The sequence below is a fragment of the Ciona robusta genome, chromosome 10 (assembly GCF_009617815.1).
Source record: "Ciona robusta chromosome 10, ASM961781v2".
Classification (NCBI taxonomy): domain Eukaryota; kingdom Metazoa; phylum Chordata; class Ascidiacea; order Phlebobranchia; family Cionidae; genus Ciona; species Ciona robusta.
In genome coordinates this window covers 1578447-1596795 of record NC_143244.1, presented here as the reverse complement: position 1 = coordinate 1596795, position 18349 = coordinate 1578447, and the positions used below count along the sequence as shown (strand labels likewise).

Genomic DNA, 18349 nt, shown 5'->3' with positions numbered 1-18349 from the left:
TTTTACTTGTTTTAAACTGAAAGATTTATTTTAGTAATCATGTTTTTATTTCTATTGTCCTAAGAAATGACTAGGAGAATAGGAGATAAATTTAATATATAGTGGAAATATTGAAAATACGTTTGGCATAGAAATAGCATATCAGTAAATATTTTCATGCAGGACAGAATCGTAGTATTTCTATGGCTCTGATGCAGGACATGTGTTATAATCCCATCTTACGTTTTTGCAGATTTAAGTCGTATTTCGAATTAAAAAGGTTAAAATGCGTGTGTTATCTTGTCTATAACTGAAGATACGTTTCTAGCAGAGCTGCAAATACACTAATATGATACGACCGTTGTCCTTACTTTGCAGAAGAACTTTTTCTACAAGTCGAGTTTCAGCGAAAAAGAAATTAGTTGGTGCGGAAACTAGTAAAGGTAAATTTTACTGTAATATGAAAGTGACGGTACAAACTACGAAATATGTTGAAAATATCTCCATACTAGGCTGTAATCCTGTTATAATACTAGAATATCTAAGACAGTATTAACTGTTACAACAATTGTTATTTTGTCTATGATTTATTAACTTGATCTGTGATATGAATTATGAAGTTTCCCATTATTTGTTCTAAACTCATTAACCATGCACATATTGTATTTTATTACAGACCTGTATTATCAAACACTTGTCTTATTTCCTTGTTGCAAGTTGTTAGTGTTTTTTTTAGTGACTCAATTTTCTTATATACATTTTCGTTTGATGGTCGTAATTATTCTGGCATAATTTATTTGCTTAGAATTCTGCTCACTTGTAAACACCATTAGGCATTACACATTATCTTAAATTCCTATGTTATTATGTGTTTGTTGGTTAGCGCGCCTGCCTTGCACTCAGAGGTATGGGTTCAAGGCTCGTCGTTGCTACTATTGTGGGCGTATGTGTGATTGGGCAAAAACAGCTCAATCGCAGCTCTGTATATATATATATATTATGGTAACTCGTAGGGATGCACATTACAGAATTTCGAATCTATGAGATTCGAATCCTTTTGTATTCGAATCTAATTAAGGCATTCGGTATTCTGTTTAATGACGTCATTACACGTCATCTTATACCAGTGGTTCCCAAAGTTATTTTAGCGCGACCCAAATTCGAGTTTTATGAACATCTCGCGACCCATGTACCCAAACCTTAAACATCGAAAAAAATCTACTTCTAATGTATGCATTCTATACTGTTTTTTTGGATATGTATGAAGTAGACCGGTCCGGCGCCGTGGCGCCGTGGCGAAGTGGTTAGCGCGCCTGCCTCTAACCCAGAGGTAATGGGTTCAAGGCTCGTCGCTGCTACCATTGTGGGCGTATGTGTCCTTGGGCAAGACACTTAACGGCAATTGCTCCAACCTAGTGGTCACTAATGGGTTGTCCAAATTATCAGCCATACATAAAAATGAAAAAATCCACAAAAAAATAATCACCCACAAAGTAATATACTTGGTAACTCGTAAGCTGGCGCGAGGTGCACACCCGTGTTATAACAACTGTCGTTTTCCGGCCACGCGTGGATAAAGTAAGTCACATTCATTCATTCAGACAAGACACACAAGTTAACCAGTTGTAGTACAGTAAGTACACAGTTTATGAAACAATGGTTTATTAACAAACTAATTATTGATTCAGTGTGATTGATGAAACTGAAATTTCTCCTTCATGATATCTTCAATGCATGGCTCTAATTTAGTGAGTGCAATGCGCATATCGTCACCAGGATCGAGACGATTGCGAGCCTTGGTTTTAATAACAGTCAGTGCAGAAAACCCTTGCTCGCACAGATACGTGGTTGCAAACGGGAGTAGAAAAGTCATTGCTTCGTTACCAATTACTGGCTTTTCCTTCTTAACCGAAGTCCAGAACTCTCCAAGCGACGCTGTGGATAAAAGTTGTCGATGGAACTGGTCGTGATGCAGGTCAATAAGCTCTTCCTGCAGTGCTGTAACATCCTCTGATAAGTTGTCAACCTTTGCCAGAAACGGATTTCTGACCCACCACTGAGATGCCAGATTTCCATCTGGGATGTAGCGATCAAACTCCGTAATAAGGTTTTCCAAATGCGCCGATAAAATGGGTTTGATGACATCAAATCTTATAACTGCATTCCATTCCTCCAGATACTCGTTTATGGAAGGAAACGCGGCCGTTCGTCCACGCTCCAGTTTTTTCTTCCACAGCTGAAGCTTTTCTTTGAAGGCAGACAATTTCTCCGAAAGAGTGATGATATTTTGATTTCTGCCTTGCATTGACATGTTAAGATCATTCACTGCGGTGAAGATGTCGTTTAAATAACATACTTTGAGCATCCATTCCTTATCTTGAAATCGATTAGCATGGCGATGTTTTTTTCATTGAGAAAGATGTGCATCTCTGTTCGTAGATCTACTACACGGCGCAAGAGCTTGCCGCGAGAAAGCCATCTCACATTAGAGTAGAATAGGAGATGTTGGAATTGAGACTCCAGGTTAACACACATCTGCTCGAACAAACGAGAGTTAACAGCACTGGATTTGATAAAGTTGACTACACCAACAACCTCCTGCATCACTTCTGAAAGATCCGGAGACAAATGTTGCGCAGCAAGGTTTTCACGATGCAGAAGACAATGGACGACTTGGACATTGGGATTGACTTGCTTGACTCTTGCTGTAAACCCCTGTCGACAACCAAGCATCGCAGGAGCGCTGTCAGTGCATAAGCTGAAACAGTTTTCCCAGTGAATGCCTTCTTTTTGTTGAAAGTTGTCCACAACGTTAAAGATGTCTGCGCCAGTTGTCGTTGTTTCCAATGTTTTGCAAAACAGAAATTCTTCTTCGAGATTCTTGTCACCCTCGTACCTCACGTAAACCAATAGCTGTGCGTTCTTTCCAATGTCGGTTGACTCATCGAGTTGATAGCTCCACTTTCCCGCTTTCTTCATTCGGGCAACCACTTGGTCTTTTATATTCAGTGAAAGGTCTGCGATACGACTTTTGACTGTGTTATTCGATAGCGAGATGGACTGCAATTTCGATGCCACGTCGTTACCGCACACGAGTTTGGCCATGTCAATGGCTGCAGGTTTAACGAGTTCTTCTCCAATTGTGTGCGGTTTCATCTCTTTACCTATGCGTAGCGCGACCACGTACGATGCCAGCGTGGCTTGCTTGGAGACTAACAGCGCTGTATTCGTTGTTGAGCAAAATCGGTTTCGTTTTAGTTCCACTTCTCGGTGCTGAAAATAAACACGATTCTTTTCTACATGTTGCGGGTGATTTGTTTCTAAATGTCTTTTCAATTTGTTTTTCTTCATAGACTGGTTCGATAACACTGCATAACACATCACACATTGTGGCTTCGCAGTACCATGATCATTGATAGAAGTGAACCCCAAACTTAAAAATTCTGGCTTGTAAGAATATTTGCTCATCCTGAAACGCTAATTTTTAGCGATACAATCTGCAATGCGCTACTTTCCAGTAAATTACTGTACGACTGTTGTAAATAAATATGCAATGACATATGCTCACTCTTAAACGCTAATTTTTAGCAATAAAATCTGCAATGCAATGTGCTTCTTCAGTAACTTACTGTAGGACTGTTATAAATAAATCTGCAATGACATAATGATGTCATAATCCAGCTTGGCGCAACAGGACCGTAAATAGGTACATTTTATGTCTGTTAACGGACACTAATTTGAGCGCATTTTTATGTTTAAAATTTAATTTAATAAGCAGAACGCGTGCACTATTAAGAAAGAAAAAGCGAGTGTTTCTTTATCGATGATCAGGAGCAGACGCGTCCACTATTTAGAGAAAAAAAGGCGAGTGTTTCTTTATCGATGATCCGGAGCAGACGCGTCCGCTATTTAGAGAGAAAAGGCGAGTGTTTCTTTATAAACAATCGGGTGCAGACGCGCGCACTTTTAAAGGAGAAAAAGCGAGTGTTTTTTTTATTAATTTGCGTGCCTTTTTTTCGTTTTTTTTTAATTTACCCCCATGCGCGACCCTTTTTCAACCCTGTGCGACCCATGTTTGGGTCGCGACCCATACTTTGGGAACCACTGTCTTATACACTATATTAACAATTTTTGAAATTTAATAATTAAAAAAAAATATTTTTGTGTTTGTGGGACTTTCGAGAGTAAACGTTTTACAACGTCTTTTCATAGCCTGCTATACGTTTCATGACGCAAAAACTACCCAATAGTACAGTTTTTAATAATTTTACAGCTCATGATCCAACAAGACTGCTATGAAAGAGTCAATAAACTGACTTATGTGGGTAAAATTATTTTTTCCTATAAATACAAGAAGGTTCGAAATTCTAGATTCGGAATTCTAGATTCGAAATAAAGTATTCTAGGATATCCTAGAATACCTAATTATTCTGTAATGTGCATCCCTAGTAACTCGTAAGATGGCATAAGATGTATAAACACTCAGGTTATAACGACTGTTGTTTTTTCGGCCAGCAAGATAAACTAAAAAACATACATTCATATTTGCAGGAAGTAAAGCCAAAGTATTAGTTGAGATTCCAAAACCCATTCGTGACACAAAACTTTTACAAACCAGATGTTGTGGATTGAACAAATATATTGAAGGGGAAGACCCTGTTCTGAAACCAGATCATGAATACCCTGAGTGGTAAGTAAAATATAAGAAATGTGACTTACTTATTCTTGTGTGGGTGGCAACAGTCGCCATAACACAAGTTTTCTGTTTCATACACTTCGTGCCCAGTTAAGAGTTTTCCACTTTGTGGGAGAGGTTTTTTTCTATTTTTTTATTGTTAAACTGGCTTTTCAGACAAACCATTAGGCACCACTGGGTTGTAGGAATTGCCAATGCTTTGTGTTGGTGCATTTTTTTTGTTTATGATGTCAGTTTTGTGACATTAATTTCTTTATTAGGAGTGATTTTCACCTCATGTTACACTTTAAATGTAACTTAGGAATGATTGCTTTTTATAGAATTTCGTCACAAAGCCCTTAATATTTCTTCTTATGTTTAATGAAAAAGTTCTATACTGTATGCAAAGCTTACAACTCATAACCTTAAATAAACCAATTTTTCACCATTTAAAAGAAGGGTGCAAGTTTTATTGTATAACATTCAAAAAGGGAAATGTCTTCCAACTCTCAGTGTCGAGCGTTTAACCTGTATTCTATGATCTAGCCTAAATACGGACATACAAAACACTGTGCTGCAGCATCAGACTTTCCTACACTTATTTTGCATGTTAAGACTTAAATACAATATTCTTCAGTTCATTCTGTTACAGGTTGTGGACAATCCACACAGGAAAACCGAAAACCTTTGCTGACATGGACCCCGACACCAAGGAATACTGGTATGCGTTAAAACTTGCCAACCGTAAACAAAGGAACAAAGCTAAAAAGGGCGTACGTTTCTACACCCCACCAAGAACTCATGAGCTAAAATTTCAAAGTAGATTACCACTACGACAATCACAATAATTAATAATAAATATATTCCAATTTATTTATACAAAAAGCAATCACAAGTGCATAAATATCGAAAATATTAAGCAAACCAAGGCAACGGGTAAAGTGGCTCTAACTGAATACGCTAAGCTCGTCTGGCAGCAAAACGCTCTCTGTTGAACCTGTGACGCAATATCTTGGGTCACCAATCTCCCATACCAGCATCTGTAGCCTGGAAACTGGACAATTCCAGGATCACAACGATGAACCATCTTTATAAGTTTCGTGCCGTCTCCAAACCAACCCCAGTCGTAACCTTTATACGTGCTCTGGAATAAAGTGGAAAATATCGGTTTCACAATTGAACTGACAGTGGCTTTATTCACGCTTATTTTAGGGTAATCGGTGAAAATTGGCTTAAATTCCAGCTCTTCGACAAGGACATCATGCACGTAGAATAAATTTTTTAACCACAGTTCTAGGTTTTATAGTCCAAATTATACCTTCGTTTGAAGCATTGAGCGTGTATATACCCACTGCAAATCTAATTTCTGAGGCTTGAATGAGTTTTAGTTGTTTAAGCTCGTGTGGTTGGGCAACCACAGACGTTGTATCACAGCACATAAACGTTCAGTTTTTTCGTACCCGCTTACGAAATCACGTATGTGTAACTTTGTGGGTGTTGTCGATTTTTTTTATACAGCGGACAATTTAAACAACCAATACGCTAATATTGGATCGGAGCATTTCCCTGCCATAGCACCAGCCGTAGCTTAGTCAGTGTTAAAACTTACCTGATCCCAAACTGTCATCATTTCAACCATCGTGCACAAATGCTGGTTTTCTTGTTTACAATCTGCGTCTGCTGATCTACTCGAACTGCAAACAAGGAATTTAAAATTATTTCTTTGACAATGCAGTTATAATATTTTTGGACTTGAAGAAATGAATGTAATTTCTTTATCCTTGCGTGGCGGGAAACAACAGTCGTAATAGCATTTTTGTTTTATTCCATGGCCTATACCTCGTGCGCACCAGTGAATATTAAGAGTTAAGACATAGCGCAAATTAAATAATATTTAAAACAAAGAATGCGATAAAACAACAGTTGTTGAAACACGCTTACCTTTCAAAACGTATTTACATTTATTTTAAGAAAAGAAACGTGGTCGCTACACCAAGCAGACACACAACAAACCATTTATATCTTGCTCATTTCCAAGTTAAACTTCCAATATGAACAAAAGTGTGCATAAAGACACATATTTATAATCCATAAACGATAAGTCCAGATTAAACATATTTCAAACGACATCATTGTATTTGGATATATAGACATAATATGTGTTTCTAATTGTTTTATATACCAATTATTTATCTGTAGTATACACCAACGTCGGTGTGTACGGCTTACCTGTGAGCTAGGCTTGTATACCGAGCCCCATTAACCGAGCCACAACATAACGCTGGTATCGATGCCGTGCTAAATATTTGTGTGGTGGCTGCAGCTCCATTGTAGCAGACATACCCGGTCCAATTTCTCTGACCTGCGGAACAATATTCGGCCTTAGGGTGGGGGAACATGGCACACCTTTTTATTCTATTTTCGCATTTGGTAGCATACAAAAAAACTTTGAAAGAATTATAAACCCGTATCCTCACGACTTCCACCGTCCATTTTAATTGTTTAAAACACGATCAGGATATTTGAAAATTATGTGCTAAAGGTGTCCCGTCCTTCCCCACCTATTTTCGAATTTTACTTTCCAAGTATACTGTGCCCAATAGCTTTTTACGCCTCGTATTCGATGTGCCAGTTAGTTGGAGGGATATTCGGTTGGTATCAGATAATATTCTATATGAGTGACCTCCTTATTTAGGACTTAGCTTATGCAAGATTTTGAACCAGTACTGTAATACCTCTAGTTATTCCATTATGGTGTTAAAAACCTTACCCGGTTGACAAGTCTCAATTCTCGCTGCACGATTCGGATCTTCATACCAACCCCACTGCTTAGGGGCCATGCTTTCGTTCAAAGTTTTAGCGAATTGTAGTTGGGGTAATGAACACAACACACGTCCCATGGTACTACATGCGTATCTCGCTTCGCCCCAATGTGAGACATTGTATTCGGTGACGCGCAGCAAGGAATTCGCAGGAGTGGCTGCAAAACATAGGTTTAGTAAACAGATGCCTTTTTTCCTGTAAAGGCAATGTCCAACACCGGACAGTCCGGAATCTTATATTTAGGTTAGAGTATGCCTCATACCAATCCAAATATATTGGAACTATACAGTATGAACCTCACCAGACTGTAACGTGTTTCCCTAAAGGCCTAAACTAAACGGCAATGGCTTCTATTATAGTAATAAATTAGAGGTTTCCAGATGCAAGATTATAATGGATACTGCAGTGAACTTTTTTAGCGGTGGAATGACATTGGCTGTAGGCTATATCGATGATTTAGTAAACGACGTAAATTGAAACTGGCGTTTAAATTAAATTTCAGATAGAATGTAACTACTTGATTTATCCCCGCATGCCTGGAAAACGACAGTTGTTTTAACACAGGGTTTCATGGATGATTATTTGGACAACCCATTCGTGGCCACTGGGTTGAAGCAATTGCCGTTAAGTGTCTTGGCCAAGAAAACATGCGCCCACAATGGCGGCAGCAACGAGCCTTGAGCAGTTGCCTTTGGGTTAGTGGCAGGCGCGCTACTTTGCCAGGGCGCCGGGCCAAGTTTGAAATTGATCTTTGAATGGTATATCCTTTTTAACTTACCCGTAATTGGAGATGGTAACGCCGGTGGTGGAACGTATCTGTTTGTTACGGTTTGTACTGGAGACTGTGGCCTTGGTTGTAACGTGGCAGGCACTGCAGGGCTTCTGGCTGGTGGTTGGGGTGGGTTTCGTACGGGAGGTTGTGGGCGTGCTTGTGGGATCAATAATGGCGGTACTGGGGGTGGGGGGTTATTTCGTGCTGGTGGGAGGGGGTTAGGGAGGGCTGGGGCTGTTTGTGCGGGAGCGGCCGGCGCTATTGGATTGTATCTATTAAGGTATAAGTGGTTGGTTATCCCAGATGGTTGGTTGTCGTTTTTCCTTAAGTGTAGCCTATAGATAATAATTCAAAAAGCTTGAGCGTGACTGTCTATGCATTTCCACAAAGGAAATTTCCATCTAACCGAAAAACAAATGCTGGGTAAAACGCTGTGCACAGTATCGGTAACTTAACTGTATACACAGATTATAGTGTTGTGGTAACATGTATTCATTCAGTAGTTGTTCGTTAATGCTATGTAGAACCCGTCATCAGCACACCCGGAGCAATTCTTAGAATTGACATGCTGCACTATATAGTAGGTTGGGAAAAGCAAGGACACCTTTGGCAGATTATATCTAATCATTCTGATCGTGTTTTAAACAATTAACAACGGTTTAATGATTTATTAAGGGGTCTTTGTTTATTACGAAATGGGGCGATAAAATGAAAAGGTGTCCCATCTTGCCCACCTTTTAATATATAACAAACTTTACGAGGTATGTAGTTACCTTGGTATGCTTGGTGCTGGGTTAACGTTGATTCCACTTTGTGGAACTACAGGGTTGAGAGGTGGTGGGTTGGCTACTGGGAGTCGTGGTAATCCTGGTACTGTACAAATAAAGTAGTTATATATGAAGTAGTTATATATTGATGTGTATATTATGGTGCTGTGGGGTAAGATGGGGTAAGATTGGAACTAATGCCATGTTACCTGGTAATGTTTTTAACAAGTAACAACGCTTTTTTACAGTCGCGGGGCTATACGGGTATATGCGTTATTATGTAAATATTCTAAATTCGACAATTTAAAAATAAAAAGATGTCCCATTTTACCCTACCCTATAGTTCGTCTACAGAAAATCCATATTCTGATAGGTCTATAGATAGATGGTAACTGCTAAATGTAATGTGTTGCATTGTAAATAAGATCAATTAGTTTTATGTTAGGTGATTTGTTTTATGTAAAAAATTAAAGTTATGAGTATTCCTTATAAACGCGTTAAAACGAATTCCACACTTTCTCTATGTTACATATGATAAGTTCCACAATGGGCAATTTACTTGGCTTTATGTGGGCTATGTTTGTCAGAAACATTACTAAATATTGCTAATCGTCAAAAAGGTTATATAATTTTTTTTACACGGGCATGAAACTTTACGTGTTTCACGCAAATGTATTGCAATGAAAAATAAGCCAATTACTTGGTTGGTTTGGTGCAGGATCTGGGGTTCTGATAGTATCTGGGTTAGGTCCTACAGGGGGTTGATCTGCCGGTATAGCAGGGGTGGGCGGGGGTCTTGTACCACGGGCGTATGGGTTCCTGTATGGAACCACAGGTCGAACTATAGCACGGGCAGGTGTCTCTCGCCGAGGTGGTGCGGCGGCTGATGCGCTGTAATCTGCGTGTATATGGGTAGGGTAGTTAATACGTTGTTGTGTGTAGGATCAGTTGCTACAAAACACGTAACAAACAAAAAACCATATGCAAAAAAAAGATTTAAGGAAATATCTTTAGTACAGACCATGGCTGGCTTTGATTTTTGTCTGTTACCTATTTTGCTACGAGAATCACCCAACTTCTTTACCACTTGATACGACTAGTTCACGGAATTCATCATAAGTTTTGTTGCTGTGTGTTTTATAGCTACTTACACACGTTGTGGGACAAAGTATGACATAAATCTCAAACACTCCTGACTTGCCTCGCCGTGTGACTTTACCCATATAGAGTAGAATATGTAAACGTGTTGCACATGTTGCCATACACTACTGGTATTGTTTATAATTCATTCTCAACGTTATATATATAAGACGTCCTGTTATATCAAATAACTCTTACCATAGGAATATACGTGGACTTTGTTTTCTTGAGGTACAATAACCTCTGGATATTTATCGTTGTCAAGATCTCCAACAAAGGGAACTCCGACCACCCCAGCTCCAACAGGCAACTAATATACGAGGAAAGAAACACATTGTCAGACATTTATATACAGCGAAAACGTTTTAATAGAGTTTCTTTGTTCAATTATAAACTCATTAAAAACACAAAGCATGTAGTTGTACATGGTGTTAGGAAAGTCATGGTGCACTGTTGTAATGTATTCCAAGGAAGCAGCCGATGATTGAGGTGTTTGGAAACAAAATAAGTAGGGTTCAAGCCCGTATTATTGACAACGAGGGTCACTTTCAACATCATTTATAAATGTCATTCATATTTACCTCCTGGATTCTATGCTAAAACATGTTTGCTAATGGTGACTTACCGAACACCTTGTTCTTATATAGATCCACTATATGTACAACTGCACTACCACAGCACATAACTTACCGATGACTTCACATAACCCCAACCCCTTGACTTAGGAACAGGAGTGAGGATAAATATATTTCCTTCCCCTCCTCCGGATAAGAAGATACTTGGACGTTCATTTCTATTAAGAACAAATTCTTGGTTGTGGTTAAAATTGCCAATTCTTCAAATAGCTCGTATTGACACTATGCCTTGTACAACTAGTAGCCGTTTAACGTATTTTAGACTTATGGTAAATGCAATCTCTGTTTCGATTGCTATATAGTATGGTGGAGAAACATGGGACACCTTTTTATTTTATTTTTTCGTCATATTTGTTATTAAACAAAGAACACTCAAAGAATTATAAAACCTTATCATCCCGACTCCCATAGACTGCTGTTAATTGTTTTTAAGACATAATCAGGATATTTGAACATTATGTGCTAAATGTGTTCCGTCTTCCCCCACCCTACTATAATGTCATTATATCTTTATTGAACGCACCTCTGTTTTCGTTTGTTTGGCCAGAAAGCCCTCGCCTGTCCAGGACTATAATCACCAGAAAAACCTGCAGCGAGAACTCTACGTGTCCAATCTGCGTTCTGTATATCCCTTGGTATCTCGTAACCTAATACTTGACCACGGGAATTTTCGATTCTGTGGAAAGAGTTGTGTGTGTGTAAATGTATAATAGTATGAATGAATAACTCATTTTACTCGTAGGAGAGCAACAGCATTCTTATAATATGGGTGTTCTGTTTCATACACCTCGTGCTTTTGCTACTTATACGAGTTACTACGTATTTGTTGGTAATTCTATTTGAGGGATGTTTTCCCTCGTAATCGGTTGTACAATCTTTAAATCAAAATTTGGTGTTCATTCTTTTATAGAGCTATATAACCGAATCTACACAACTCTAAAGAGAGATTAAGTTATATATGCGTGCATATCCTATTAAAATATGTTTAAATATTTTTATTTCTTACTGAACAGTAGTTGTCAGTACGTCCTTTCTCCCATCCTTGTTTAAATCTATATACTGCACGTCGTAGTAACGTCCATAGTTGTCTAAAATCCTTTGACGAATTTGTCGACTTATAGACCAGTTATTTCTGCGGTCTAAAATGATTTTAATGGAGAATGTTGAAATATGAAGCAATTTATTTATCTTGCGTGATGGGACGTGCTGTGTCGGGCAACGACAGTCGGTATAACACGGTTATTTTGATTCATACAGCTCGTGTCCGCTTACAGCTAGCATACCAGGGAATATTATTTTAAGTTAGTATTCAGTTGTATGAAACATACTTAGCGTCCAGTACAAGCCAAGTGAATTGAATTGATTTCCAGCAACCAGTATATATTTCTTTCTATCGTACTCGAAACCCATGAAGTTTCCGTCTGCCAATCCTTCATGTATAATCTTCTGTCCCCACAACGTTTGGCCCGGTGGTTGCTTAAACCATAGCATCTGACCGACTGAATAAGTGTGAAAACAACTGTGTTTGTAGATTGCCATCTTAATATTAAATAGGGCGAACTTTTTATTTTGACCATTATATTACTGTGGAAAACGATTACCGTTTGGGTATATTTCCTCATTATATTCTTAACAATTAACAGCCCCTCTGGGCTCGTTGGGTTACATTTATATAATTCTTCGATTATTTCTTATTTGCTACCAAATGGGAAGATAAAAGAGAAACAAAACATGGCGCACCTAACCCCAACCTACTATACAGAGAAGTGTTATGCATAACTGTATTCATTTTAACCCTGTGTGACATTCTACAGTTTACACCAAAGTTTATACTAACTTTGGTTTACACAAGAGTCAAGACTAAGCAACACACAATATATAGTTTTCTCCTCCTTGTCACGTAGCCTTCCTTCAGCATTATAAAGCAAGATAACTACCATTACATGGAAAAATGACAATGCAAAAAAGTATGAGAAAAGAGAATCGCAAAAAGCATAGATGTTAGAAAATGTTGTTAACCGCTGAAAAAAAGAAAGTAAATAGAAATTGATATCAAATCCACCTGTACCTCCTCCTCTATATCTAGCAGTCAAACAATCTTTCAAACCATCAAAGTCCATATCCACCCACTGTGTATGTTCGTAGTTCCAACCAGAGTCAAGAGATATACCAACCACCGCTGTATATAAACAAGAATATGGTGTTAATATATGGATAAGGTTACAGTGTGGCATGCCATGGTCCCGAGGGTTTAGGTCACAGTTGGACCAATATACCTCGACACCTAAGTGCTACAACCTACTTAGTGGCTAGTGGGTTGGATCAATTTCTGTTTGGGGTCTTGTAAAAGGCACGATACGACAATTACAGTATTTATAACACGGGTATTCTGTTCCCTATAATATGTACCTATACTCGCTCACATTTTGTGTCACATTATTTGTTGTTGTTTTTTTTTACATTATACCTACTACGTAAAGTACGCGATACTAAGTAACTAACTTGAAAACCTCTACTTACTGCTGTACACCGAAGTTCTTTGCATTACGGAAATAGCTCCGTCAGTCGTATTAGTTCCCCACGATGCAACCCAGTAATTCACTCTGCCGTTTCCACCGCTAAACGTGCGAGCTAAGATGAATAAGAATATATAAGTCTCGTCATTTGGAATCTGTCTCTGTGTTATAACAGTTGCGATGTAGGTTTACACCACAGCCGTCGTACCATGTGTTGAGTATGTAGTTTTGAGGACAGCATTTTATGTTAAGGTTCGATATATATGGTAAGGTGGGGAAAGACGGGACAACTTAGCACATAATATCTGAATATCACGGTCGCTATTTAAATAATTAACAACGGTCTGTGAGGGTCGTTAAGATACGGTTTTATAATTCTTTGAATGTTCTTTGTCAAGCACAAAATGGGAAGAGAAATTAAAATAAAAAGGTGTACCATCTCCCCCACCCTATATATGTCGAAACGTATTCTAGGCATTGTTTTTTTATGTTGAAGTATCCTATACGTGTTCTTCTGGGGCAAATATCCGACTCAGCAACATGCGTGTCAGTTCAGCGCTACGCAAAGATGAGTTTAATTCATTCATTCGCACTACAGTGGGCCCTTCTCCGCTTACTATCTAATGTTAAATACTTCTAACTCTCACCTGGTATTTTACCAATAGCTCTTGGATTCGGGATATCACTGTTAACTAACCGTGGCGTCATTCTTCGTTTAGCTCTGAACTTCCAATGCGCATTATCAATAACTCCGATGTAATAAGAACCAATGAAGTATAGTTGATTGTTGATTACCTGGGTAATGAACATTCCATGTATAAAAATGATAAAAAAAACAACAACAAAAAACAACCATCCACAAAGTTACAAACATGGTAACTCGTAAGCTGGCAGAACATGCTTGTTTTAACGACTGCCGTTTACGACGATAAATAAGTTACATTCATTCATTCATATTATTGATTTTGAGTCGAGCTTTGCTGCCTGTATTAGTTTAATTGGTAAATGTAATTAGGCAATATGAATTTTTTTTCTCCGCATTTAAACAGCAGTACTTCACGTAAAAGTTTTACTATTTCGTTCCATACTTTCGTCTTACCTTGACTGACACTATGTTCGTTGGAAGTTCTAATGTGTAAAGTTTCTTTGGACCGAATCGACAAAAAGATCCTTTGATTAATAGAAATATAGCGGCAGAAATTATCAACAAATATTTCATGTTTGGTTTTAACTTTATCGTTTTGCTTTAAATTTTATTTTTCTGTATATATAATTAGATAGCTCATAAATGAATATCAGCAAGAACATAAAATTTTAATCTAATAACAACTCTATATGTAGCATAATCCATATAAAGGCTGTCGAAGTATTTATGGATTTAAACAATGAATTTAACATTTGCTTCTGTGATTCTTAAACTAAAGTTCTTCTAGTTGATAAAAATACTGCTACAATCTAGTTTCTAGTTTCAAACACTCACAGTGGTGAAATGTACAACGAACCAGTTTGTCACTTTGCCCCGGGCATGTCAGGTGTATTATTCACTCATACACGGTTACCACTACCGTAGACTTGCCTGATTGGTTCACCGTCCACTTTATTTTAATCGTCCAAGGATATATGCCACACAGAAAACGGGTTCTGCAATTATACGGTATACAGTTATTTTCTTCCTTTGTTGGGTTGTTTGCATTATACGCTTTTGGTCGAGCGAAACAAAGTCATCAATGAAATTTTCAATTTTTTTTAGTTTTCCTTATATTGCTTCCTGTTATTACGTAGTTTCTAAATTTTACTCAACACTTCGAGCCATCTTTTACTAACATATCGTTATCTAATACAGTTCTAAACTAGGATATTAGGGTGGGAAAGATGGGACACCTTCAGCACTTATTAAGTATCCCAATATCCTGATCGTGTTTAACAATTAACAATGATATATGAATTCGTAAGATATGGTTTTATGTTTATTTTTAATGTTTACTACCAAATAGGACGAGAAAATAGAACAAAAAATGTCCTATCTTTCCCCATATCCCGCACATCTATTGTTATTCGGCATTGTGTGGGTGTTGCGTTACAAATGTCAAGGTTATTTCAAGGCCAATAAGACTTCTAATACGAAAAGATTACGTAAAATAGTTTAATGGTAGATATGATAGGGTACATTGTTAACAGAGGAATTGGTTAGGTGTATATGTTTATAACACATGAACTGAATAAGCGCAATATTTCTAACCAACGCTTATAAAAATATATACGTACTATTCAGGATTTTAAACTTTTTTACCCTGTGTGCTTTCGACTTGGTAAAATTGAACCTGTTGTGCGAATTACTAAATAACTACGCGTGTGATGTATTATATATTAGAATTGTTGTCAATTAATAAAGGAATAGTAGTGCTATTTCGTGGTATTACCCAAAAATCGTCTTGTATTCTGATTTTGGAAATGTTAACTAATATGTGCTTAAAAATTAATATGTTGTAGCCTATATGTTAACTAATATGTTTACTACTTTGTGCTTAAAAATGTTTACCTCCACTTAACTTTACTATATCTGAATTTGTAAAGGCGTTTTTAAATTTATGAAGATTTTACCCAAATATTTTACGCAAATGACGTCATATGCAGACAGCATGTTTTCTTTGCATGCTTGAATGATTCCTCTTGTTTACGCTCAGTCAAAAATTAAAATTTGTAGATACGTTCAGTATATTTGATATGTTGTTACTTTACGTCTTTATTTAATATTTACTTTCATTTTTTATTTATTCGTGGGTTTAACAGCCGCTTTTTTTCTTGACTCCTTTACTCAAGTAGTTTTTACCCTTGGAATGTTTTAAACGACTTTCGTTTTCCGTACCAAATGGGACAAGAAGGAATGAAAATGTGTCCCACCTCCCCTACCCTACAATAAATTTTAACGTTATGTCATTGGAGGTTTAATAACTTTTACCGGATTTTCAACATAGACAATTCTTACAGCATTATGGTCGTTTACAAACTGTATTACTTTCCGCACATGGGACGTGAAGAAATAGTTCGTCTGATGTTTGCACATGCTAACATTGAATACGAAGATATACGGATACCGTATGAAGAATGGCCCTCAAAAAAGTCAAGTATGTATGGTTGGGGCAAGATATGTCACCTTTTATCCTATTTTCTTGTCCCTTTTGGAAGTAAACAAAGAACATTTAATTATAAATTATAAAACCGTACTATCATGACTTCCATAGACTGCTGGTAATTGTTTAAAACATGATCAGGATATTTGGATGTTATGTGCTAAGGTGTCCCATCTTACCCCACAGTGCCTCCATGATGTTTTATAACTTCTACTCACTGATACAGTGATAGGGTTTAAAGGTCTTAAAACCAAGATTCAGTTAAACAGTCATATATATATATATATATAATTTAGCTTTAGGTTGAGACACTATGCAAGTTGCATATCTAAGGTCCATGTAGTAAGATATTGGTGTTGAGGTATTATGCCAGGCCATGGAAGTAATGCCAATGGGGCCGGGCGTTACATGAATACATGCCACCCCATTTTTGAGAAGGGGTGACATCATGTGCTTTATTAGTACCCAGTTTTACACCCGAAATTTTTTTTTGTGTGTTTAATGTGTATATATACTGAATACCTCACATTGTTTGAAGAAATAGGATGCCCATGCCCCTGGCATTTCATGCTGTGCGACCTAACAGAATAGGATAGTAGTTGAAATATTAAACTTTATTTTTTGTCTGCGCCTTTTTATGTATCTTAATTCTGTATCACAAACAGCAATGCCCTTTTCCCAACTACCGGTGTTCAAGATAGATGGTGACATCATATGTCAGAGTGGGGCGATACTAAGATATGCAGCTCAGAAATGTGGCCTTGCTGGGTGTAACGATTTAGAAATGGCGAAGGCAGACATGATCACTGAATGCTTCTTCGATATTATGCTGAGATTCCCTTGGCTTGAAACTGATGAAGCCAAAAAAGCGGAAAGCATGCGGAAATGTCTTTACGAGTCTGTACCTCCATCTTTGAAGCAAATTGAAGCAATGTTGGTTAAGAATGGAGGAGACTATTTTGTCAGCCAGGTACTTTAATCTAGTAGTTATCAAGCTTTTTTTAAGAAATAATATTTACTTTGTTGTGGCAAATGCAATATACTTCTTCTGTGCTTGTTTATAAAAACACCCTACAGCAAAAAAAACAATCTATTTATGTCTATACTTTCAGTCAGATTTGGATAGGAAACACTTTGCCATGCGGCAATGACATAAAATAAACCTAACTTATTTCGTCATTATATTAATTTCAAATGCAAATTGTGATTATTTTTCATATTAACTTCAAATGCAAACTGTATTATTTTTCAAGTTGACACACACTGATTTTGCCCTCTTAAACGCTGGTCAATATCTTCTTGAACACCGTGAGGATATCTTTAAAGACACCCCAATTCTATTCAAACATTTTAAGAAGATCGAAAATCTTCCAAGTATTGCTCAGTGGCTGAAAGTTCGTCCCGGGCAGTGAAATGCACAAGATGTTTCTTCTGAGGGAAGCCTGTTGCTGCAAAGTAGTACAGAAAGTTTCTTCTTTAACTAACACCTTAATAACTGATCTTCAAGTGAAATGGACATAACGTTTGTTTAGCACATGTACAAAAGCTCTGAAGCTGTCTCTTATTCAGCAATACTTATTAATTTTTGAGTAAGGGGTCTTAAAGAGAAGCCACCAACTATAAGAAATGTTACAGATTTTACTACATTGTTTTACCTAATCCTAACATACGAACATGAAGTTATACACATAGATTAGATTTTGGATGAATACGTGATTTGTTTTAATATAACACAACTCCCGTTGAAGCAATCCATTTTTAAATCAATTTACTGTGACATGAAAAAGATATTCCAACGTTTCTAGTTTGAACTGAATGCTGTATTAATCTGTTCTATAGGGTCCTCACAGTCCTGTATCCTTTGGTCAAGATGCAAGTGCCTAAAAAGTAAAAACTACGGGAATTTTGTAT

General features: G+C 37.4%; 3 protein-coding genes across 7 annotated transcripts; 2 read left to right on the top strand and 1 right to left on the bottom strand.

Annotated features, from left to right (window-relative positions):
• The first annotated feature begins 196 nt into the window (after positions 1–196).
• LOC149729400 (large ribosomal subunit protein mL54-like) lies at positions 197–5835 on the top strand. The gene is made up of 3 exons (XM_089886859.1): positions 197–422; positions 4531–4669; positions 5307–5835. Exons 1-3 carry the CDS (start codon positions 329–331, stop codon positions 5500–5502), a joined length of 429 nt encoding a protein of 142 aa, XP_089742985.1. The 5' UTR covers positions 197–328; the 3' UTR covers positions 5503–5835.
• On the bottom strand, positions 5507–14595 carry LOC149729399 (uncharacterized). 5 transcript variants are annotated; one of them, XM_089886833.1, is made up of 16 exons: positions 14407–14595; positions 13955–14102; positions 13312–13422; positions 12854–12970; positions 12120–12290; positions 11798–11930; positions 11315–11467; positions 10847–10949; positions 10355–10466; positions 9717–9914; positions 9023–9122; positions 8256–8584; positions 7425–7634; positions 6884–7016; positions 6264–6348; positions 5507–5798 (listed from the first exon to the last, which is right to left on the bottom strand). In XM_089886833.1, exons 1-16 carry the CDS (start codon positions 14524–14526, stop codon positions 5544–5546), a joined length of 2478 nt encoding a protein of 825 aa, XP_089742959.1. In that variant the 5' UTR covers positions 14527–14595; the 3' UTR covers positions 5507–5543. The 5 variants fall into 5 exon arrangements, with proteins under 5 accessions (XP_089742959.1, XP_089742962.1, XP_089742961.1 ...); XM_089886836.1 differs by having other exon boundaries at positions 8256–8521; XM_089886835.1 differs by having other exon boundaries at positions 9023–9116.
• A 1494-nt stretch (positions 14596–16089) lies between these two features.
• LOC149729398 (hematopoietic prostaglandin D synthase-like) lies at positions 16090–18193 on the top strand. The gene is made up of 3 exons (XM_089886858.1): positions 16090–16432; positions 17104–17408; positions 17692–18193. Exons 1-3 carry the CDS (start codon positions 16300–16302, stop codon positions 17848–17850), a joined length of 597 nt encoding a protein of 198 aa, XP_089742984.1. The 5' UTR covers positions 16090–16299; the 3' UTR covers positions 17851–18193.
• The last annotated feature ends 156 nt before the right edge of the window (positions 18194–18349 follow it).